General features: G+C 45.9%; 7 protein-coding genes and 1 non-coding gene across 8 annotated transcripts; 5 read left to right on the forward strand and 3 right to left on the reverse strand.

The window, feature by feature from the left end:
- Positions 1–242: 242 nt before the first annotated feature.
- Positions 243–867, reverse strand: BDV38DRAFT_292868 (YbhB/YbcL family Raf kinase inhibitor-like protein; the record flags this gene model as incomplete). The annotated part of the gene is made up of 2 exons (XM_032062108.1): positions 702–867; positions 243–643 (listed from the first exon to the last, which is right to left on the reverse strand). Exons 1-2 carry the CDS (start codon positions 823–825, stop codon positions 243–245), a joined length of 525 nt encoding a protein of 174 aa, XP_031913478.1. The 5' UTR covers positions 826–867.
- Positions 868–1,155: 288 nt separating this feature from the next.
- Positions 1,156–2,142, reverse strand: BDV38DRAFT_292870 (PTD012 family protein; the record flags this gene model as incomplete). The annotated part of the gene is made up of 1 exon (XM_032062109.1): positions 1,156–2,142. Exon 1 carries the CDS (start codon positions 2,077–2,079, stop codon positions 1,156–1,158), a length of 924 nt encoding a protein of 307 aa, XP_031913479.1. The 5' UTR covers positions 2,080–2,142.
- Positions 2,143–4,642: 2,500 nt separating this feature from the next.
- Positions 4,643–5,476, forward strand: BDV38DRAFT_282963 (uncharacterized protein; the record flags this gene model as incomplete). The annotated part of the gene is made up of 1 exon (XM_032059927.1): positions 4,643–5,476. One exon carries the CDS (start codon positions 4,643–4,645, stop codon positions 5,474–5,476), a length of 834 nt encoding a protein of 277 aa, XP_031913480.1.
- A 5,343-nt stretch (positions 5,477–10,819) lies between these two features.
- Positions 10,820–11,622, forward strand: BDV38DRAFT_282965 (EGFR-like transmembrane domain-containing protein; the record flags this gene model as incomplete). Its single annotated transcript, XM_032059928.1, has 2 exons — positions 10,820–11,067; positions 11,136–11,622. 2 exons carry the CDS (start codon positions 10,820–10,822, stop codon positions 11,620–11,622), a joined length of 735 nt encoding a protein of 244 aa, XP_031913481.1.
- Positions 11,623–12,644: 1,022 nt separating this feature from the next.
- BDV38DRAFT_t128 lies at positions 12,645–12,747 on the forward strand. The gene has a single exon. It is a non-coding gene; the product is annotated as a tRNA-Ser (tRNA).
- A 4,717-nt stretch (positions 12,748–17,464) lies between these two features.
- Positions 17,465–18,895, forward strand: BDV38DRAFT_86928 (glycerophosphodiester phosphodiesterase family protein). The gene has a single exon (XM_032064069.1). The coding sequence runs from the start codon at positions 17,608–17,610 to the stop codon at positions 18,853–18,855; it is 1,248 nt and encodes a 415-aa protein (XP_031913482.1). The 5' UTR covers positions 17,465–17,607; the 3' UTR covers positions 18,856–18,895.
- A 431-nt stretch (positions 18,896–19,326) lies between these two features.
- BDV38DRAFT_246756 (uncharacterized protein) lies at positions 19,327–20,123 on the forward strand. Its single transcript, XM_032054588.1, has 3 exons — positions 19,327–19,477; positions 19,549–19,661; positions 19,723–20,123. Exons 1-3 carry the CDS (start codon positions 19,354–19,356, stop codon positions 19,828–19,830), a joined length of 345 nt encoding a protein of 114 aa, XP_031913483.1. The 5' UTR covers positions 19,327–19,353; the 3' UTR covers positions 19,831–20,123.
- A 42-nt stretch (positions 20,124–20,165) lies between these two features.
- BDV38DRAFT_292873 (sugar porter family MFS transporter) lies at positions 20,166–21,862 on the reverse strand (the record flags this gene model as incomplete). The annotated part of the gene is made up of 4 exons (XM_032062110.1): positions 20,166–20,419; positions 20,470–21,251; positions 21,326–21,713; positions 21,766–21,862. The coding sequence occupies 4 exons, from the start codon at positions 21,860–21,862 to the stop codon at positions 20,166–20,168; spliced, it is 1,521 nt and encodes a 506-aa protein (XP_031913484.1).
- Between the last annotated feature and the right edge of the window lie 506 nt (positions 21,863–22,368).

The following is a 22,368-nucleotide window of genomic DNA, read 5'->3' on the forward strand; positions in this document are numbered from 1 at the left end:
TTTTCTCGAAAGAATGCCCAATCTATCAGCATTCATATATTTCTCAACATCCTGGTAGCAGAGGGTACTATCAGTCCTATGTGGTGTATAGCACTGGCACGACATCAAAGCATGCTGTAATCATGGGGATATTTCTCCTTTTTATCTTCGAACCTTTAGAATTAGCATGATGAAGATTAATTAACATTGAACCGCATGAACCAAGCAACCATTAACAACCGAACCCACATGTAGAACCCGTCCTAATTACTCGTAAAATAATTAACCGCCAACACCGAGCCCAGCCCAATCTCCTTCTCCCACGCATCAAGATCATACCGCATGCGATACCAATTACTCAGGTTTTGTCCATCCGGCGGCGCATACTTCCTCCCATGAAACGTCTCCGGCTGCTCATACAGAAAGAAGATATACCGATGCGGCGAGCTACCCGGAGGCGGTGCGGGCCCGATATAGTTCGCAACGAACGGCTTGGTGACTTCTAACTGGCCGTTTCTGGCTTTGAGTCCCGGCTGGATCCAGTGGAGGATGGGTCCGAGTACCCCGAAGGAGGGGAATGGGGCATCGATGTCAAGACTAACGACCATGTAAGTTGCTGATAGGGAGGGGACGTCGAAGGTGAGTGTGGGGTGGGATTGGGCATCTTAGGTTTGCATCGTTAGTTGCTAGTAGGGACTGTCTGGGTAATTAGGTGATTGTACCAGCCCTGGGGATGTATTGCCCTGGTTTTACATTTGCGTGAGGTCCTACTGTCAAGCCAAGAATCTTAGTAGGGTCTTGGTCGATCAGTGCAAGGGCGGCTTTGACGCTTCGGTTCTCAGGCATGGTGGAGAATAAATGACAGATCTTGAAGCGTGTAAGTGGGACAAAGCTTGGCGACAAGGTTTATCTTTATAAAAAGCAAGAGAAAGTGATGATGAAAAGACGCCAGGAAGAAGCCAAGTGTATGCGTCGGAGATAAGATAACCCTTAAGTCCATGGGATCGGCCGGACTTTAGTTCTATAGAGTCCGAAGTCCGATGGCCTGCAACCGATTTTATAGGTCGGAATGGACGCTGCGCGTTTGTCTAGTTTTTGCAAACATGTTATATATTCAAATCGAGTGGTCTATTTTGCTGCTAGGAAGTGAAATATGAATATATACTGAAGTCGAAGTCATTGTCCGGGTTGGTCAATCCTATAAACGACCTTAGCCGTGTTCAACCAGGCCTCATATTCCACCTCTTCTGCTGTCGTATCGTAGTGATAATGCCCACCCATCCCATGTGTCGAGAAGCAATGCGTGTGCTCCATCCGTAGATCCCAGCTCTCCGAGTCCACCGAGTGGAACACTGTGAGACAGATTAACGGTGCCGATGAGTCATAATACTTGAACCATTCGTGTTCGGGACCGGGACAAGGATCGGGACTGAAGTCAGTCATGACATGGAGTTTGGTCTCTCCATTACGAATGAGAAAGACTCCGCCCATGCTGATGGGCTGCCCGCCATATTCCGTTTTCAGAGTGTCCCGGATCGCTTCCGTGAAGTTCAAATCGCCTGTCCGGCACTTCGCCCGAACATGAATGACGTCCCCCGACAGACCGTCCGAAGCGAACAGGTTGGCCATCAGGCCGAAGTCTTTTGAGTCGTCAGGAATCCTGTCCAGATGACATTGCCCCTCTTCATTGACCTTTGCGTAGTGCGTCTCATTCTGCCACTCGCCATCATGCCCGCGTGCCAGATTCGGCATGAGCTCGGAATTCTGCCCGATTACATGAAATGGACCAGCGGCTGCGCCCAAAACAAAACTTCTCTGCTGCATTTCCATCACTCCCATGATGGTGGGCAATGAATACTTTTTGTCCAGGCGTGGAGTGGGTCGTAGATGTGGAGGTCCACCGACGTCTGCAATGCGTTCGTTGCCACAGAGGCCCTCGCCAGCTAGATGGAAGGGTGGCTGACGCAGATCGGGACAGGGAACAATACTGGCCGCGACATGAGCAAAGTGCTTGCTCAATCGCTCGCTAATGACGTGGCTCAACTCGGAGAGAGGAGGCGGATCGAGTGCGAGCTTCTTAACTGGAGGACTAGTATCCATGTCGTAAGTTGTGAACTGGATTGGTGAGCCTTGAGCATTATACAAAGGTGGTGAAAGGATGGCGGTTATATGGAGTACTTACTGAATACTGCGTACGTTCAACTGCTGCTAATAAGGATTTGGTGGAAAACCCCGCACGCTTGCTTTCCCTAAGTAGGCCTAGCGCCTTAGCTTTATAAATGCCTTGCTATAATGAGTCCCTAAGGTTCGTAGTTTTGGTCTTCGAGAGAGCAATCAAGCCCTTAATCTCCTGATGAGATTCTTACAAATAGCTCGATGGCCATGATATGTAGTCTTGATGATGGAAAGGTACCTCATTTCTCACTGATTCTTGAATTCATTGCTACCCTATCCTAGCTTGCTAACTAGACCTTCTGGTAAAGAACCTGGCCTGTTATCCTAACCGGCTGACTCTTTTCTAGGCAAAGGATGCTAATCTCGGACAGCTCGTTCATGCGTGGGCCTATTACTACCATTATTCATCATGATTCAATGGGTTTTCTTTCCACGACAGGTAGTAAATACCTGCTTTGTAGAAGATACAAAATGTGAAAACCATGTAGTGGGACAAATTGCATGATAATCGCCGCACAGTGATCATAAAAAATACTGTACGGCGCTAACTAATGAGCAATCAGACAGGCGAAGAATAGGGCCTAGTTGGGCGGATGAACGACTTCGAGCACGTTTTCATGGCGGAGCAAACCCTCCCTCACGTCCTATTCAACCGCAACCCTTGATAATATACAAGAGAAGGCATTAATTCGCTGGATTTGTCAACTAGATTCTCTATATACTCCTCTTACCTCTACAATAACCGACCGTGCTGCGAATCAGATTCTTTAGCGGTATACAGAAGATGACGTACAATAAAGAGTGGGAAATGCCTGGGCCTATCGCTTTATTAAACATCTACCAGATAAATTTAAACTGGCTAAGCAGAAGCCAGAGGATAAGACTCGTTTAAATACAGAAGATCTTAGTCAAACTCAACACTGGCACAATATTTTACACGGGTTTATTTCACAGATTCCACCACGCAATATTTATAATTTTGACGAAATTGACTTTGAATTTGGTCTAAGGCAAATCTCAGAAGATATTAATAAGTAGGCCTAATTAAGCCTCCAGAGGCAACTCTTTAATAGAAATAGGAGAGTTAGTATCTGTAGTAGAGTGTATTACTGCAAATGGCTTTTGTTCTATCACCCTATTTTATCTTCACCAATCTTATCCATAAGGAGCGATGGCACTAGTCAGGTATTCCGGGTAAATACCGTATAGGAGTATCACCTAGGGGCTATTCTCCTGGTTTGATTGGTTTTGACTGGATTCGATAGTTTAATCGCCATACAAACTACCGTCTTACACGAAAGAGTGAGCCTCGATTACTACTTTATGATTGCCATGGATCTCATCTAAAGTACGAGTATCTTCAGTTCTGTGGTTAGGCCTATATTATTACTTACTGTTCTCTCCCTTATACAGCGCATATTATTCAACCGCCTGATGGCCAGCTATTCCAGGTGTATAAACACTACTATTGAGATCCAAATAACTATCTAGCTAGTCTAGGTGTGGACACTGAGGATAAAGCTGCCTTTTTTAAAGAAATCCCAGCTGTACGTGAGAAAGCCTTTAACAAACGAGACATCTATCCGTTCATTCCGGAAGAGGTTATGAGGCATTTAATTAAGGTTAAATCTTCTATACCTGAGCTAGAGACTTTTACTATACCACCGCCGCCATCTAGTTCCTCACCACTGGAAGCTTAAATCCAGAACGGAACCACAGAGAAGAATCCAATACACCGGAGCTTTAAATGTACATGATGCTAAACGCCATATTCAGTTCAAACATGAAGAGGAAAGACATGAGGAGCTCCGGCGGATGAAGAAAGCGCAAACTTTAGGACACGATAAACTACAATAACAGGAAGATATAGGGAATATCTGCCTGGTACAGAGGCTAGCCAGGTGGATAAGAAAGGTCTTAGATTGTTCTTTTGGGTAGATACTCAGGGCGATGTTGTATAAAAACGCTGAATCGCTTCAACCTTAGCGTTTCAATGAAAATTATCTTTTGGGTGAAGCAGACCAACACGCCTCAGGGCGGGTGAGGCTGCTGACCTAAGAGACGGTTATGTATTTTCACTTTAAAGTTTGGTCTTGTGAAAAGCCTTCATGTGGCGGGGACCAAGTGGTCGACAATCCTAATCCAGCAATCACCATGGGGGAAGTCGATGACATTTGGCCTAAAGCAAGGATACATCTTCCTGCGAGCAGTAGAATCTCCTATGATGTTTTGCGAGAATATCAACCCATAATACCTTGACCTTGTGCAGCTGTTCAAATGACCAACCAATCGATATGGAAAGGGACATGCAGTGGCGAGCTTCGTTCTGGATTAATCTACCCCGCAGGCTTAGCGGGCTGTTGAACTATGGAACCAACGTGACTGAACATACGGCCTTCGCCATTTATGATTCTCGTCAATTTTTCTCTTTATTGCTTCCGCTCCAGTCCTCAGGGTGCTTCTCATGTCGGGGACAATCGGGTACTAAATGTCTACTGGCAGTTCTTCAAACCCCGGGAATTGGATCATTGGCAGTTATACTGGAGATAGCGATGCGCTTAAAATTACCATAGCAGCTTTTATTGCTGTCGCCTGGTACAACGCCCTTGAGTTAATTATCCTCATCTTCAAGAAATTTACGCACTACAATGGGATCTATTTTTGGAGTATGTTCATCTCAGCGGGCGTGGGGATCCCATTATACTCCCTCGGGTTTCTTATGAAATTCTTCGACCTCACATCGGCCGTTTGGTTATCCATCACGCTCGTGACTATTGGATGGTGGGCAATGGTCACCGGACAATCATTTGTTCTGTATTCCAGACTCCATCTTGTCGTGCAAAACTCGATGATTCTACGCCTAGTCTTGAACATGATTGTCGCAAATATCTTTCTCCTCCATGTGCCAACCACTGTTTTGACATATGCCGCCAACTTCTCGGGCTCCCATTCATACGTCACTGCATACAATGTGATGGAGAGAATTCAAGTGGCAGGATTTTGTGTTCAGGAACTGTGTATCTCTGGTTTGTACATGTGGGAAACCTATAGAATGTTGAAGATCAATCCGTTACGCAGCAATCGCAAAATCATCATTGAACTATTCATGATAAACATGATATGTGTTCTCATGGACATTGGCCTTGTTGCCGTGGAGTCTGCGAACTACTATATCTATCAGACAACCCTGAAGGCTACCGTGTACAGTATTAAGCTGAAAATCGAGTTTGGGGTTCTTGGGAGACTAGTTCTTGTTGCGACTGGATCTACTTGGAGGCCGCAGCTGAACGATGCCAATGTCCATGCCTCAGCTTACCTGTGATCCAGCTATATTGATATTCCCTCCACGAACAGTTTAAAGTCGCATAACGTCTCTTTTGGGAATGTCAATAGTACTAAGAAGAAATAAAAATACATCCGCTACATACTCAAGCGAAAGGTGTATCTCGTTTGAGCAGGGGAGAATAGAAAGCATTCAACTAGGTCTTGCCGATACGTCAATTTGCAGATTGCTTACAGAATATCCTAATCCGTTTCTTGCTTACTAGTACCTTGGGTGTCTTGCAGCCACTACAGCAGGGTTGTCAACGACTTTGAATTGTACATCGGCATTATTATCTAGTAACAGGCATAAATCAGATGACCCTTCCCGACCACATGTCCCTGAGCCACAGTCGCCTGGCTTATGTGCCTGCTCCGATTACATGGCTCAAGTACGCGTCAGAAATATGGCGACCATTCTTGACCCTACACACCTTATGGGAAGATCCACTCAAACTGTGACTAATGGACACGATGACACTGGAGTCATACCCTTGTATTGTACGCCGTGGGCCCGTCCTGGACTGGAATTACAGTCTATCACATGTGTTACTGGGCTCCAGGGGCATTCAGTCCTGTTTGACTGACTCCATACCCGGGGATGATTACTCCTTTCTCTTACATTGTCTTCTTTGGAAGATAAAGGAGGAAGAATACAACGGTCTACAAGCATGGTCTACCGATCATTTTCGGACGCTACCTACAACATTTTGGCAAAGGCATTACCTACCTACGAATAGTATACCTTAGTGGTACACTAGGATTATGCGAGACACGCTACACATACATTGCTACCTATATCACATCCATGATTTTCTCTCTTTACTAACAACACACTATTATCTACATTAGTCCCCAAAACAAGCCCTAAAATATCGTCTTCAGCCTCCACCGGGTACAAATTCCTCTTGCGAAAGTAAAGAACAAATAGGTACGAGTATATACCAATCCACAAAAGAGTATAAATTCTGAATAATTCTCCTCCTTTTCTCCTGAGCTGTGAAGTTTTAGAATTTGCCCGATAATAGATCTAGTAAACCAAGTACTGATACTAACCAATAAATATATTATCCTGTATTACTTTCCTAAATCCTCTTTAGACAAGATCTGTGTAATATAAAATAGATATAAGGTGTATTGCTGAACCACTCTAGAATCTAAAGAGCGCAATCCAGAAGTGTTGTGACGTGCTTAACGGTCGATTAGCTAGGACTACAAGAGATGTTTTGTATGTGATCAGCTATTTATCGATGAGGACCACATCTTCGCTTGTCATAGAAGCTATTGAACTTTCCGTCATTTGATGCCCTCAACCATCGAACCCGCCAAATACACCGGATTTTTCCATTATATTAATCGTAGAGCAATAAATCTAGCCCACGTTGTCATTGAGTCTGTTGGTTCGCCCATCGACTTCACTACCCATTCCCATTAGGTCGAGACATGTGTTCGAAAACTGAACAGTGTAAAACTAAACGTGGAGCCGAATATGAGAGGTGAACCATGGATGGAGCCCAGAGGATGAGGCAGAGATTGTCTCGGGGTTCGCGGGTCCCGAGATTTGAAATTTAATACGAATGAATATAAGTCCTCCTGAATAAGACTTCGTCACCGTGGATAGTGTTGTTAATTTCAAGACAATGTGGGTCAAAGTTACATCGACTCAGCCTCAAAACTCATATGTGATTCGACAAGTTTTAAGATGTCTCCATCTCTATCTCAGATGAAGATCATTAAGACTGGCCGTTAAATATCAGCAATTGACCCCCTCCTGAATTTGTTTGTCGAACACTGTCCGCAAACCTGCCATTATGCCCATCATGCTTTTCTCCCTTCTCGTGGCTCTGGTTTCACTGAGAAGTGTACAAGCAAAATCTGCCAACTGGCTCTATACCAGCGACCTCGATAACGAAGCCCAAAAGCTTCTCGACCGTCCTGACATCTCCGGTGTCCAAACCCTATACACCTGGAAATCACTCGAACCACAAAAGAACACCTACGACTTCTCTGCCATCCATAGTGATCTGAACCTGACCACCTCCAAAGGCAAACACCTCTGGATCCAACTTCAAGATCGTTCCTTCAATATTGCCAACGACCCAGTCCCATCCTACCTATACCATCCTATCTACAATAATGGTAGCGTCCCACAATGCGACGCCCCAGACTGTGAGGAAAACTTCATTCCAGGAGGATGGGTAGCGGCACACTGGAACCCCTATGTGCGCGCCCGCTTCCAGCGTCTTCTCGACGCGTTAGCGAAAGACCTGGATGGGAAAATATACGGCCTCAATCTCCCGGAAACTGCCATTGAGGTGCAAATGAACAATACGCAAACCAACTTCACCTGCGAAGCGTACTTCCGCGGCGAGCTGGAGAATGCCAAGCACGCTGCTAAAGCCTTTGGTCAGAGCTATGTGGTTCAGTACGTGAATTTCTGGCCGTGTGGCTGGGCGGACGAGAATCATTACCTTTCTGATTCCTTTGAGTTTTTGGGGCAACATGGGGTCGGGGTTGGTGGGCCCGACAATATTCCCTATAAGAAGACGTTGGAAAATAATGCGTATCCGTTTATGGATGCCTATCGCGATCAACTGCCGATAAGTGTGGTTGCGGTGCAGGAGCCGGATTTAAAGGCTATAAATCCCAAGACCAATCGGCCGTTTACTAAGGAGGAGTTTGTGGTGTTTGCAGAGGAGAGATTAGGGGTCGATGTTATTTTCTGGGCATTAAGTAGCCCTTGGTTGCATCTATGATACGCTTAGTGGGCAAGGTAATATGAATGGGTGTCTCGTGGTTAGAAGAAGCACAATACGAAGGTGTCAATTTTCAATGTATCTCTCCCTCCAACCGCCTTGTGCCCTCGGACGGTGCAAAATATTGGCGAGTAGGAATTGAGGCGATGACCCTGGCTGCTTGTATTCTAGAGAGCTTTCTGTATCTTTTAATATGTGCAATTTTACCAGTAATCGCCGAGTGAAATGTACTTTATCATGGATCTACAATGCTCCTGTAAAATATACTAGTGGTTAGCAACGTCGCTTCTCTGCGTCGCACAACCAAGCTTAAGACCCTATTTACAGCATTTTCACAGCAGATTGGAAATAAGAAGAAATAAAATAAGGGAATCAGAATGTCGGACTTAATCCTAGCATTGTAGCAACTTGATATTATACCACATGCTGCTGATGTTTAGTCCGTTACAGTACAGTAAATGATATTAGTACGCCTCCTGACTATTGGTATCGTATGATCTTAATCAGAAACCAAAGTCAACGTTGATCGTACCGGGTATTGTGTTTAATAGAGTAAGATTGAGATAGATCTTCCAACGTAACAAGGAATGTTACATCTGATGACTGGCTCAATTTCCCTGGCGGCTGAGGTTCGAAGGGTCATGCCTCAGTATGAAGTAGCAATTATGAGAAGATGTATCTTATAGTATTGGGGCATCATATCACAAAAGCCCCCCTGCAGTAGATTCCCCTGGAAGAGAATTCCTCTGAGTATGATAAATCAGAGAAACATATCTAAGGATGTAAATCCAAACAGAGGCCTATCGGGAGACACTTTATATATGCAGGGCTACAATCTCCACCTGCTATAGCAGTATAGTCGGCGTCCTTTATTGGCTTAGTCGAAAAAGCCTCATGGGGTTCCGCGGGGACCGAAGGAAATGAAGCTTGGGGTTATGCTCTGATAGACGATTTAAACCGTAATGGGACACCGACAGCTGGTAGCCTATCATCGAACTTAGATAAACCAGACACAGCTAGTTACCTATGATCTTTGTTTGGGGTCTTCAGGCGTACATTCATAATGGTTGGTTTCCGACTGAATTGATGGCATCAATGACTGGCAATAAATTGTAAGCCGAGAGCCTATATATTCAGTCCCCGAATCCAGACGAGCTAACAGTCTTATAGTATTGATCTGGTCTGGGTCGAATATCTTTCTAGCTCTATTTCACAGGACTAATCTTTCTACGGGACTGGGATCTATACATTCATTAGTTTCTTATATCTTCTATCGCATATTAACCTATGTCAGCCATATCCAGGACTGTCTGATATGGAGAGGAATATAACTACTTGTCGATAATTGCGTGCGTGGCCGTGGTCGAAGTGCGTAACAGTTGTCTCAACAGCCTATGAGGTGCATCATTCGCTGAGGAGATACTTCATTGGTCGGAGGTTGACTTCGTTGCCACTGAGCCAATCATGCTTTGTAGGAATTTAGCGTATGAGTTATAGAGGGTCAAGGACTGTGTTTACTTGGCTGCAACGTGTGGAAATACATTTACGTCAAGTAGCGGGTGTATTGAAGGAGGTGGTGAGCAGGTTCAACTGTAGGACAGCAAATTGTCTCAAGATAGAAAGCCGGAGAACAATGACGAAATATGACAATAGGCTCAAGGCTTCGAATTCTCATACTTTAACAAGGTGAAGGAGGGCAGAAATACTGTGCGTTTTATTGAACTTTGACCGTATTGGTAGCAATGAAAATGGTTCGTTTGTTGCTTTACTCTAAGTATGAGTGTAAATATTATTATTTCGCCTCTGTACCTTTTCCTCACTAATCTGGGGGTCATGTAGAAAGTCCATATAAAAACAAATAAAGATCATATACAGTATTGATTTTCCGTATGCCAAAAGACCGCCAAGTGATTGTGAACAGAGGACTCTACATGCCAGGATCCACATTTAGACGAATTATGCATTACCAACGCCGTCAAAGTAGGACTACCGTCAGAGTAGGACTACCGTCAGAGTTGGACTATCGTCGAAGTAGGGAATGACTTCCTGAGTTCAAAGAATCTGTGCCTTCAGCTGGCAAATATGGTATGCCTTGGGTACCAGCTGAACCTATGGTACAATAAGCCATATGGAACGGCATAATATACAATAGAAAGTGAAACATTTTGTGTAGGCTTTCTATAAATATGCCCCATCTATACCATTTAAAATACAGGCAAAAATAAGATGCTTATCACCTAAGAGTATAATTAGTATAGTTCTTGTTTGCTTAAAGGGAAGTATTATTTTGGGGGGATTAGATTCTCTTTTTTATTTGGAGAGAAAAAGCCGGTATCCTGACCATATCATAGTTATACAGGTACAGCAGACAGAATCTAGCTAATGAATGCTCTCGAAATATTATTGCGAGAGTGGACTACTCGTCTCTTTTCAACAGTCAACCTAACTTCCAGAAGGATCTGCAAACTTGGCGCTCAGGCCGTGTTGTGATTCCCTTTAGATTAAATTCCTCACTTTCCCCCCCCTTAATCATCAGTTGGGATCGTTTAGCTAATTTCCCCTCTACCGGTATTCATTTCACCACCAAAATGACCCATTACAGTGACTATTATTTCACCTCAAATTTGACCAGCTATACATGCCCAACATTCAACAATCATCAATGCCGGCCCCCGAATGCATGTGCTCGCGAGCCTGCGACAGGGAAACTATACTGCTGCGACTACAATGATGGTCTTGGTAATGTATGTTGGTCAATAACTTCCGAATGCGCCAATAACAACAGCACGCGTTTCTGTGGCACCGGAGATCACACATGGTGCTGTCTTTATGAAACGTTTGTCTTTGATTCATTTCCCTCCTCAATGCTCTTCTCAATGGCAAGCAATCTGACGGAGGATACAGAGAGTCGTGTACCGAGGCAGACAAACAGCTAAATATCTGTTGGAATAACGAACGCAGCCCGCTCGGGAACATAAGCAGCCAAGTGCTGGAGGACACATACTCCTCCTTGAGCGCTGAAGCCCCGTCCGCGACCACCTGGGCTTTTGATCCGCAGTCATTGATTCCTGCTACCTCGACATCTACCCCGAGCACAACAAATGCCGAGACTACCTCCACACAAAGGCCCAGTTCCTCTTCCGCTTCCCTATCCGGTGGTGCCATTGCTGGCATCGTGGTCGGTGTCGTAGCGATGGTCGCAATCGTAGTGGGAGGGGGCGTATACCTACTCAAACGGCATCGCCGGCAACAGAATCCCATCCCTGGATCATCCCCTGCGGAGTTACTCGCTCATAGGGAACCACCAATGGGACAACTTTATGAAGCCGATGGCAAGGCAGTAAACTTGCTAAAGCCTGCCCAGGAATTACCAGCACATAATCAGGAATAAAACGCGAAGCTGAGTTTTATTATACACTGCTGGCATCCTGTTTTAACACTCTATCAACATTTTTTGTGAGCGCCCGCTCGGTCATAGCTTCGGATGTTTTGATTTTATTTCCTTTTCGAGGTCACCCTGTGTATATATTTCGGTGTAATCGTTGCTTGAACAAAGTAGTGACAAAATTCTTGATTGACTGTTATAGTGGCGCGAACGAGAACACTATAAGATAGATGGGATACCAGTCGCGAAAGGTCCCAACACAATTGGTGAGGTCCGCATGCTTGATTCGCTCATGATCAACGCATCTTAGGCAGTAACACTTGCGCCGATTCTTCTCAGTTGGCCTGAGCATGACCAGGGCCGACATGTCAGAATGGCACAGATGCGACTTAGCGTCGCTTGGCTAAAGTCTGAGCACTCGTGTTCAAAAGGAACAAAATTAGACACGTGGGACATTGGACATATATGATTCGGTTTGCCAAGATCTAAATGATTAAGAAAGGTCCAGTCACGGAAGAGAACCATGCCAGGCAGCATGCTCGACATCGCTGTCTCTTATATCTGCCAGGTCCCTGACACGTTTTTATTATCTGATTATTTAATCTGGGCTATAATTCTAAATGCCTTCTCCTGTTCTTTGTTTATTATAGCACATAATTTTAGAAGGTTTTATAAAAAGAAATAAATTTCGACTGGTATATTCTCAAGTTCATGTTGTTTTGGTTCGTGATAGTCTGGTATAAGGTGTTGGTGGGCCAAATACAAGCAACAGGATTCAATTGAATCTGCCACTTCATCTGGTGGGCTGGTTGCTTGTTGGCTGCATAGTGCTGGGAGCTGGTTAGAAACAGAGTGGAAAACGCACAATGTCAAAGAGAATCCCAACTATAATGATTGCATAATTCGTGGCAGTAATAATAATGACCTAAAAGTTCTACATAGGAGTTCGTTCCAGTGTCACTACATTGTTACCATAACAGAATTAGTTTCCTTATTTTGTGTAAACTTTGCCACATCTCAACAGCCAAGGCACTATGGCGGAGTGGTTAACGCGATGCCCTGCTATACCCATTGCATGTGTTAGTCTAGGCATTTCCCTCGGGAGCGTGAGTTCGAATCTCACTGGTGTCGTTTTTTTGTTTTTTTACACTCACATTGCCTTCCCTCCCCACAACAACCGAACCCTCGACTGAGCCATACTTTTTAAGATGACTTCATTTTCCATCTTTTATCACGCAATGAATTTAGGCTAATTCCTTTTCTGAGCTCCACGTATAGCGCATTCAGTCTGCATCGGCACCAGGATCCTATCTCCTCGCCGTCGGCCGGTGCTATCACCGCCATTATTGCCCCAACCCTCACCACGGTGGACTATCGTCAGCTGGGGACCGGCGAAGTCGCTCACCACCTCCTAGTATCTGTCCGACTACCATCTGTGGGACCGTGGTGATAATCGCCTTCACTTACAAGGCCGTCGTAAGCTTCGGTACCACGCGTGGCATTCCTAATATGACCCAAGACACGCATGCGTGGGCTCCATTTGCTCTCTTCGCCGCGTTTACCTTTCGTAGTACGATTTAGGCGTTCTTTCATTTTTCGGAACGTAACGGCTAGAGTACGGAGGGCACAGAATTAATTATTGTGTTATTATGGTACAATGTCGGGATTGCGTCTGTTTCAGAGCAGAATTCTGTTTTGGACCTGAGGAAACATGTACAGTCCATGCATGCGGAGTAGGCTTGCCATTAAATATATTCTCAATATTACGCGGAGCGCTTCAAGTTGTATATGCTACAATTAGTAAGTCCCTTTAGCTTGATATGATTTCGATATTTTTAGCCCTTACAATGGAGAATGATGTCAAATCAACCGCAGAGTAGCAGATTGTACTGCAGGCCTTCAGATTCCTGTCGAGGATTCATCATGCACGAGATCAGACCATATGCAGTTTTCATGAAACCCTCGTTAAATAAGATTTCCGGTGGTAGATGCTGGCATAAGATTTAACAATAATTATAGCGCATGGCTACAGATGAACAAACACAAGTGTCTGGCGGAAGCACTTTACTTGCGAGGGCGTGTTCACCAGATTGCCCATGAGCTAAACATACTCTCGTCTGATCGTAACCAAAGATTGTAAATATCAGTGGCGGTTCCGAACACCCACCGCCTTCCGCCGGTGGGTGTTCGGCAGCCAAAAGGAATTTTCAGCCTAAAGGAATATTATCAATTTCCTATCTTTTTGAAGGTATACAAACCATAAAAAATGCCTAAAACATCTAAAATTTCAGATTTACGTGTAGATGAGGCTGTTAAAGCTGCTTATCTTGAAAAAAGCCCTAATCTTGCAAAGATCGCGCGCGAATTCGGGGTTCCATATCGTACACTCCACGGCCGCGTCTATGATAGGAGAAAGGCTCGTACAGATCAAAAAGCACCAAATAAAGTACTGAATCAGTATCAAGAGGCTGCTTTAAGACAATAAATTGCTAAAATACGTGATATTCATCTCCCGGTAACTATATCACTGCTTTTAGAATAGACAAATCTTACCGTACAGCGCGATAATCCTACACAAAGTGTTAGCCAATTATGAGCATATCGCTTTTCTAAAAAGCTTCCTCCTGATCTTAAATTAAGCCCTGTGATTCAAAGACCAAAGAAGAAAAAGTGCTTAGATACAGAGGATATTGGACAGCTTCAGTTTTAGTATACTCAACTTACCAGCTTGCTCAAAGATATTCCTCCTCGTCTTGTGTATAATTTTGACGAATGCGGCTTTCAACCAGGCAGCGAAAAGTCTCAAAAAATTCTCGATACAAAAGGAAGAGTTCCTAATCTTCCTGAAGCCGAGTATGCAGAGAATATTACTACACTTAAGTATATTGCTGCAGATAGCTGGATTATGACTCCACTCTTTATCTTTAAAGGAAAGAAATTTATGGAGGCCTGGTACGACAAATCAATTCCCGATTACTATACTGCAGTTACCGATAAAGGCTATATAAACAATAAAATCGCGCTTGAATGGCTTCAAAAGTTCCATAAGGAGACAAAAGATCGTACAAAAAAAGGAGAAAAACGTATACTTATCTTCGACAGTCATACAACTTATAAAACAGTTAAATTTCTTCAACTCTGTGAGACATATGAGATTCTTCCTTTCTGTTTTCGGCCTCATACAATACATGCCTGTCAACTGCTTGATAAGAAGCCTTTTCTTATATATAAAACACACTTTCGCAGTAAGAATAACCTTATTGCGCAGTGGTGTGGAGTCCCGGGAGATAAAGCAAATTTTCTATATAATATTATTGCTGTACGTCAGAAGACTTTTAAGTCACGTCTTATTCGTAATTCTTTCAAAGAACGCAGTATCTTTTCTCCAGATAGATCTTCAGTTATTGAAACTATTCAGAAAACTTTACCACCTCTACCAGAGATCTCTGCACCTGATCTATACGCGTACGGAGAGACTACACCACCTCCAAATCCTCAGTCTTCAAGTATTGAGAATATATCTCCAAAAAGTACTCAGCAAGTTGAAAAGAATCAGAAAAAGCTATTTAAGCTTCTAAATCATAATTTACTAGACAATTCTTATATTGAGTGCTATCTTGACCGCTTATTTTATTAACAAAAGCTTCAATCTAAACAGCTTACTATTATAAATTCAACTCTTGAACAAATTGAGGCCGCACAGACATCCCGAAACCGTAAAAAATCTAAGCGAGAGGTTCAACACCTTGGGGATAGTAGCATACTGCGTATAAAGGATGCCAATCGGTCTATTGCGGATAGAAAGACCAAAGATAATAAAAAAAATAAGAAAGCAGCGGATAAGGCATATTTCAAGACGTACGGTCATCTCCCGCCAGCGCCTCGTATAGAAAATGAGACTACGGCTTCAGATATAGGATTGGCAGGGGAATCGGGTGATCAGCTTTATTTTATTGATTCTACAGGTGTTTAGTGGTGATAATGCGAATTGCTTCATTTTCTTCCTTTAGGCTGAAAATTCCTTTTGGCTGCCGAACACCCACCGGCGGAAGGCGGTGGGTGTTCGGAACCGCCACTGATATATGGAAGAACTCCTTCACCGCCCACCGCGATTGCTGACGGAATACTCCGTAGTTTGAGCGTTTTCTTTGCAGACCGCCTCCCTAGCTTGATAAAGTAGGGTAACAACTGTCACAAAACCCAACATGCTATTTGTTCATACAAACTGAGTCTTTTCAGCGACGACGACATCAACTTCCTTTATTTAGGCAACAAAGGACAATATCGCGTCGGCACGGATGGTTGTGGGGCGTCATTAGATAAAGGCAAAGCACCTCGGCTTCCTTCTTCTTTAAGGTTACATCGACCAGCGCGCTTAATCCCCACTGTTGGAAAATGCGGGATTAAATCTCTTTCAAGAGCAGTTAAAGATCAGCATTGTGGTTGATTCGGTCCGCGATGAGGGTCCACCAATTTAAGATACCCTGCGAAGTCAAAGCCGAACATTTCTTTCGGTCCAGCCACTCTTCACCAGCCGACGCTTCCGTCAATTGATGGTGTCCGTTGCCTCCACGAAGAATGTTGGTGTAATGGATCTGCAGTGCTTTTACACAAGGCCACTGGCTCGGGCGGGCTGGTTCACGGGCGTTCTTGGATCAGGAACAATGAAAGTAAGCCGTACGGAACCAGGGATCTTGGACCACACCCATGAAGAGGATTCCCTCGGCCGACCTCCCACCCCACTGTCAGATTAAACATCCAACGACTCTCATAATCTTATTCACTCACAGGAGCTTAGTATTCATTAAAAGGTCCACATGGATTTCCAACGACCTTCCAAATTTGGTATTTGGACAATGCTGCTAACCACTCTGCATCTAGCGGACCATGAAGATGCGCCCACAATGCCTCTATCTGAACCAATGCCGATGCGGTTACTTGGGTCGTTGTTCCCCCGGACATTGACCGACGGACCGACACGGCAACCGCAGTTGCATTCTTGCGCATGTGCGGATTATGAAGGTGCCTCGTCTTATTGAGTATCTGGCGTAGAGTAAACGGCCGGACCATACCCCGGGATGATGAAGTTGTGACTAGCATCGGAACTACAAAAGCTTAGGGAATTGTGTGCGGCAATTGCCGTCATGGGGATCAACCCAGGCCTGCGCTTTATTTTCAATCTTTACTGGTCTCTTGACTATCACAGCTTGTAGTAGACAGCTCATTGGCTTCTTATCATTAGCCCTAGAATAATCACATGAAGCAGCCCTGTTTTTCTTTTTTCTTTTTCTTTTTTTTTTTTTCCCTCTTATTTTCACGTCCCCAGACAATGCGTTTTTCTATGATCCCCACAGTTTCTGTTAGCAAATGTCGGGGGTATCCACATCTCATGCAGCCATCTTCATTGCCCAATATCCTGCCGGCGCGGGATTCTTTCCTTCTCGTGTATTTGGGTTTATTTTACATGAAAGAAATGCTCATGAAAGGATCCTTTAGTGGGGCAAAGATGCTATTGGGCACAAAATGATATCGTGGAACCTGTTGTCACGGTCAGTGAATCCCCCCAGACGCCTAGATGAAAGGTCATACAACACCTGAAAATGCACTGGGAGTAATCAGTAAGAGGCTTCAAATCATGTATCGCGCACGCGACATGTGCTGCAGAATGGCCAACCACGTTTTCCCCGTTCCTGTAGCCAAGAAGTTGCCAAGTTGCCAAGGGAATCCTAGGGCATCTTCCGAACGTGTGAGAGATCTCCCTTACGGCACGCGGAGAAGCTGAGTGGGGCCCTTATCTGATATGGGAAGCAAGGGACGGAATTGTGATATGCTCCAACCTCGAGGAACCGGGCCGACGGAGGGCCCCGGTCCTAGGATAAATAGGAGCATTGTTTCCTGCAAAGAGTAATCGTCGCTCTGTTTGTGCTCTTTTTGCGTGGGTAGCTGGTCTATATTACTCCGTACCTTTGTTACGCTTGCAGGATCAACATTATGCATCTTACTTCTTTAATAGTTACGGCTGGTGTGGTGGCTGCCGCTCCTTCGTTCAGTCGTCGCGGTGCTGCCTCTCATAAGCCCAATGTGACCAACATCCAGGTCGGCCCCCGGCCATATTTCCTCGTGGATGACATGGACGAGAGTCCCTTGAAAAGCAAGCTGGAGTCCTGCGCAGAGACACCTATCCGTCATGCTCCCCAATTCTCCATTGCCCATCGGGGTGGCCCACTGCAAATCCCCGAGCACAGTCGCCAAGGTATGATGGCCGCTGCTCGCATGGGCGCTGGCATCATCGAGTGTGACGTCGCCTTCACCAAGGATCGAGAGCTCGTTTGCCGTCATTCCCAGTGTGATCTTCACACAACCACCAACATCTTGACCATCCCTGAGCTGGCTGCCAAGTGTACCGTTCCCTTCCAGCCAGCGACAGATAGCACACCAGCCAAGGCCAAGTGCTGCACATCCGACATCACATTGGCTGAGTTCAAATCGCTCTGCGCTAAGATGGACTCTAGCAACTCATCGGCCACGACCCCTGAGGATTACCAGTATGGCGGACCGGCCTGGCGCACAGAGCTCTATGACACCTGCGGCACCCCCGTGGCGCACCATGAGTACATTGACCTGATCGAGTCCTTAGGCCTGCAGTTCTCTCCCGAACTCAAGACCCCCGAGGTCGCCATGCCATTCCAGGGTAACTACACCCAGGAGATGTACGCGCAACAGCTCATCAACGATTATAAGCGCCATCACATCAACCCCTCCCGCGTGTGGCCCCAGTCCTTCCTTGATAAGGACATCTTCTACTGGATCCAGCATGAACCCGCGTTCGGCAAACAGGCCATTTATCTTGATGAGCGCACCGACACCGAAGAGGGTTACAAAGCTGCTGTTGCCAGCCTCCCCGAGCTCGCCGAGAAGGGTGTCAAGATCATGGCCCCCGCTATCTATGCGCTGTTGAATGCTACCGAGGATGGCGAGCTTGTCCCCTCCGAGTATGCGGTGGCGGCCAAAGAAGCCGGCTTCGACATCATCACTTGGTCCCTTGAGCGGTTCCCTCCCTTGGCGCAAGCTGCCGCCGAAAAAGACTACTATGTTCAGTCGTTTACTTCGGCGATCAGCAAGGATGGCGACATGTATCGCATTGTTGATGCGCTCGCGCAGAAGGTCGGTGTGCGAGGTATCTTCTCCGATTGGCCCGCAACGGTCACCTACTATGCCAGCTGTATGGGATTGAACTAAGGCTGTTCTATCGTGATTATTGACGGTCGGCGACGTTGTTATTGTACGATTAATGTATAGACTTACGAGTGCGAACAAAATGTCTTTTACACGACAAATGTACAGTTTAGTTTAGTGACTCGAACCTTTCCTGGTTTAATACACAAGATCCTTGATTCATACTGGAAGCTACTACCAACAGGAGTTCTCGGCATCTGGACTCCGCGTGGCGTGAGCTGTATTCGAAGAACGAGTCCAGACCTTGCTTATGGGGACCTGTCACTGAATGTGAATAACAGATGTTCCATGGTAGGCGTGCAACCCCTCAACCTTATGATCCTGACATGCGTAAACTAGGGTTGGAGCTACCATTACCCAATTCGGTAACCCTCTAGCCACCGCTGACATCATCACAACCCTCACCCTTATAAATGTCGTATGCCTTCCTGAACTATCTATCACTTCCCCTTTCATTATCCATAAGTCCCAATAATCCATCACAAGGATCAATATTCAAACATGTCGTTCAATATTCTCCGAAACACCATCATCCGCACCCGCCCTCTCCTCCGCACCTCCACCCTGACACGAGCATACCAAATCCAAGCTCACCCAGAAGCATACAGCTCCAAAAACCAAGAATGTCAGACTAGTCACTTTCGCCCAGTCTGCCCTAGGACCGAACGAGAGAAGCCAGTAGACTAACAAGAATAGTTTTCATCGCCGCCTCCTTCCCTGATGATTTTGAATCGCCCACGTTGTCGGAAAAGCGCGGCGTCCCGACCTCCTCGTGGGATGAGCTTCATGCTACCTTGAGTGAAGCGGCGGTATAACTCTCAAGGTCTATCGATATATGATCTAGGATAGAGGCTGATCATTTGGTGATAGGTGAAAGCCGATCGGGGTGAAGTGAAGATGCAACAGCTTACTTCGCGAGAGGAGTTGGAGAGGATGTTGCAGCCGGATAAGATGGATCCAAAGATTGATGAGATGTGATCTCGCTGTCTCTCTGTGAGGGTGGTGATTATGACTTTTATGGTCTTTCTTGAGATTGTCATGATGAGATGTATTCTGCGTTTGTAATCTGACGATCGTTATGTCACTTAAGTTCAGTTAGGATAAAAACATAATATGTAGTTGTGTCGATTCACAGGAAGTTGATTATTCGGGACATTATTCTTGCAGGGAATCATTGACTGACGAGAATATAGTTTTGATATATCAATTTGATAAATGCAAACGTAAAGTTGTATTAAAAACGCAGTGACTACCTTCTATCCCAGTAGTATACAGACAATATCCCAGGGTATATATAAATAGATATCCACAGTTTAGCTCACATCTTCCAGTTGCTGCACCCCTTCCACCTTCTCATCGACTCGTCTCTCCTGAGCATGCTGCCCAGGCATGACGGTGCGTCCACCTTTGGAACTATATACACCCCCGGTAATACCACCCTTGGTGAATAGCAGCGGAATATCTTCCAGTTCCAATCCCTTGGTTTCGGGATAGAAGAAGTATACCATGGGGATGAACGCGGCGTTCAACACGGCGAAGATCACAAAGGTTTTCCATTTGATGTTGTCTATTCTGGTTAGCTTGCGTCCCAAAGGAAGGAAAGGCCTATGAGCTTACCGAAGGCAATCGGGGTAATCTTGACCACTGCAAACACTGCCATCCAATTCCACCCCGATGCGATGGCCGCCATCCTCGTTCTGACACGCGTCGTGTTAATCTCGGCCGGATAGAACCACGGCACTGGGAGCCAGCCCACGCCGTAGAAAATCTGGAAAATAAAAATAAATGCCGTCGCGCCGTAGGCACAGTCCATCCGGTTCAGCGAAAGCAGAATAGACACCATAACAAAGCATAGACACAGTCCGGCAGAACAGATAATGAGAAGGGTTCGACGACCGAAACGATCCATGAGGAAGACCGGAATTGCCGAGCCGACGAGGTATGTGCACTGGATACAGCCGCCGAGGATCATGGCGAGGTCTCGGTCCATACCCATAGTTTCTTGGAACATGACGGGCCCGTAGTAGTTGATCATGTTGGATCCGGTGAACTGTTGACCCAGCTCGATTGTGATGGTGATCAGCATCCGACGGAGGTTCTGTACCTCGCCCCAGGTGAAGAGTTCCTTGAATCTGAAGGGTCCGCCTTTTTGTTCTTCTTCTAGACCGACTTGGATGTCGAGGATGGTCTTGGTTACGAGTGCGTCGTCGAGGGGACGGTCTTCAATCGCGGCGACGACGGCGCGAGCTTCTTCGTGGCGGTCGTGTTGGACCAGCCAACGGGGGGTCTCAGGTAATCCGATCACCTGGAGGATGAGGAGGACGGCGAAGACGGCTTGGAAGGAGAGCGGGAAACGCCACTGGAAGGATGATTCATAGAAGCTTGTACCATAATCCATCCTATTGAGAGTCCATGGTCAGTTTCTCGATTTCAATCTTAAATCGAATATAGGGCGGAAGATGAGATGGCGTACCAGTAGGCAATAACCACACCCAGAATTGTCACCGTGCCCTGCAGGGTCAACAGAGCACCACGATACGACGCAGGCGAGCATTCACTCTGGTAAACTGGCGCAGTTGAAGAGTTCATGCCATTACCCACACCCGTGACAATACGGCCGACGATCAACTGCGCGACAGTGTTTGAAGTGGCGAGGATGATTGTACCGATCACCATGATAAAGCCACCGAGCATAAGCATGGTCCGACGGCCCATTCTTTCTCCGATAAAGTATGATACAATCGAACCGACCACACAGCCAATATCGTACAGAGCCGTGATGTTGCCCTGCATGTTGGCATCGGGATTGTTGAAGTCCCTCCCGAATCGATTGTCCGCACCGACGATTCCTGCCATGACACCTGCAATCATTAGTCGTATATTCGACGACTTGGATAGCTGTTGCAGTCGTACCTTGATCAAAACCCAAAAGCAAGAACGCCTGGCAGGACGCCATGGTGATGGCGATAATGAGCGTCCTGCCTCTGAAATCATGTTTCCAGAGCTGCATCTTGTGTTTGAAGTGCAGCTTCTGTAGATACCGTAACAAATCTATAATAACAATAACATCTAGTTTCGAAAAGCACAACTTCGGCCCATCACCCACGGGGCCCCATGGATCTAATACTTTGCCGAAAGGGTGGGACTCCGTACGCCTCCCCGACGGCAACTGTGGACATTATCTGGCCGTGGTCTTTTAGCCCGAGGAGAATCCCGGGGTCCCCACATGGAATGTGCTTAACTGAGGATCTTATTCGACCGTAGGCATCAGAGTCCCCAGAGTCCTGAGCTGGAGTTCGGGTGATCATCGCCCCGAGAATGCGGAGAAATTCCCCATACCGTGGCGGATATCCCGGGTTGGGCTGACCGGTGTTGCGTAGACTTGTTACTCCACCGTCTAGGACCCCATATTCTACTTCATGATTGGTATCTGAGTGGGTTCTGACGAAATAAACGTCAGTCTCGGTGTGTCGTATAGAGGAAAGCTTGTCGGATGGCTGTGCTAGACTTCGGCTG

The sequence above is a fragment of the Aspergillus pseudotamarii genome (assembly GCF_009193445.1).
Source record: "Aspergillus pseudotamarii strain CBS 117625 unplaced genomic scaffold BDV38scaffold_27, whole genome shotgun sequence".
Taxonomy (NCBI): domain Eukaryota; kingdom Fungi; phylum Ascomycota; class Eurotiomycetes; order Eurotiales; family Aspergillaceae; genus Aspergillus; species Aspergillus pseudotamarii.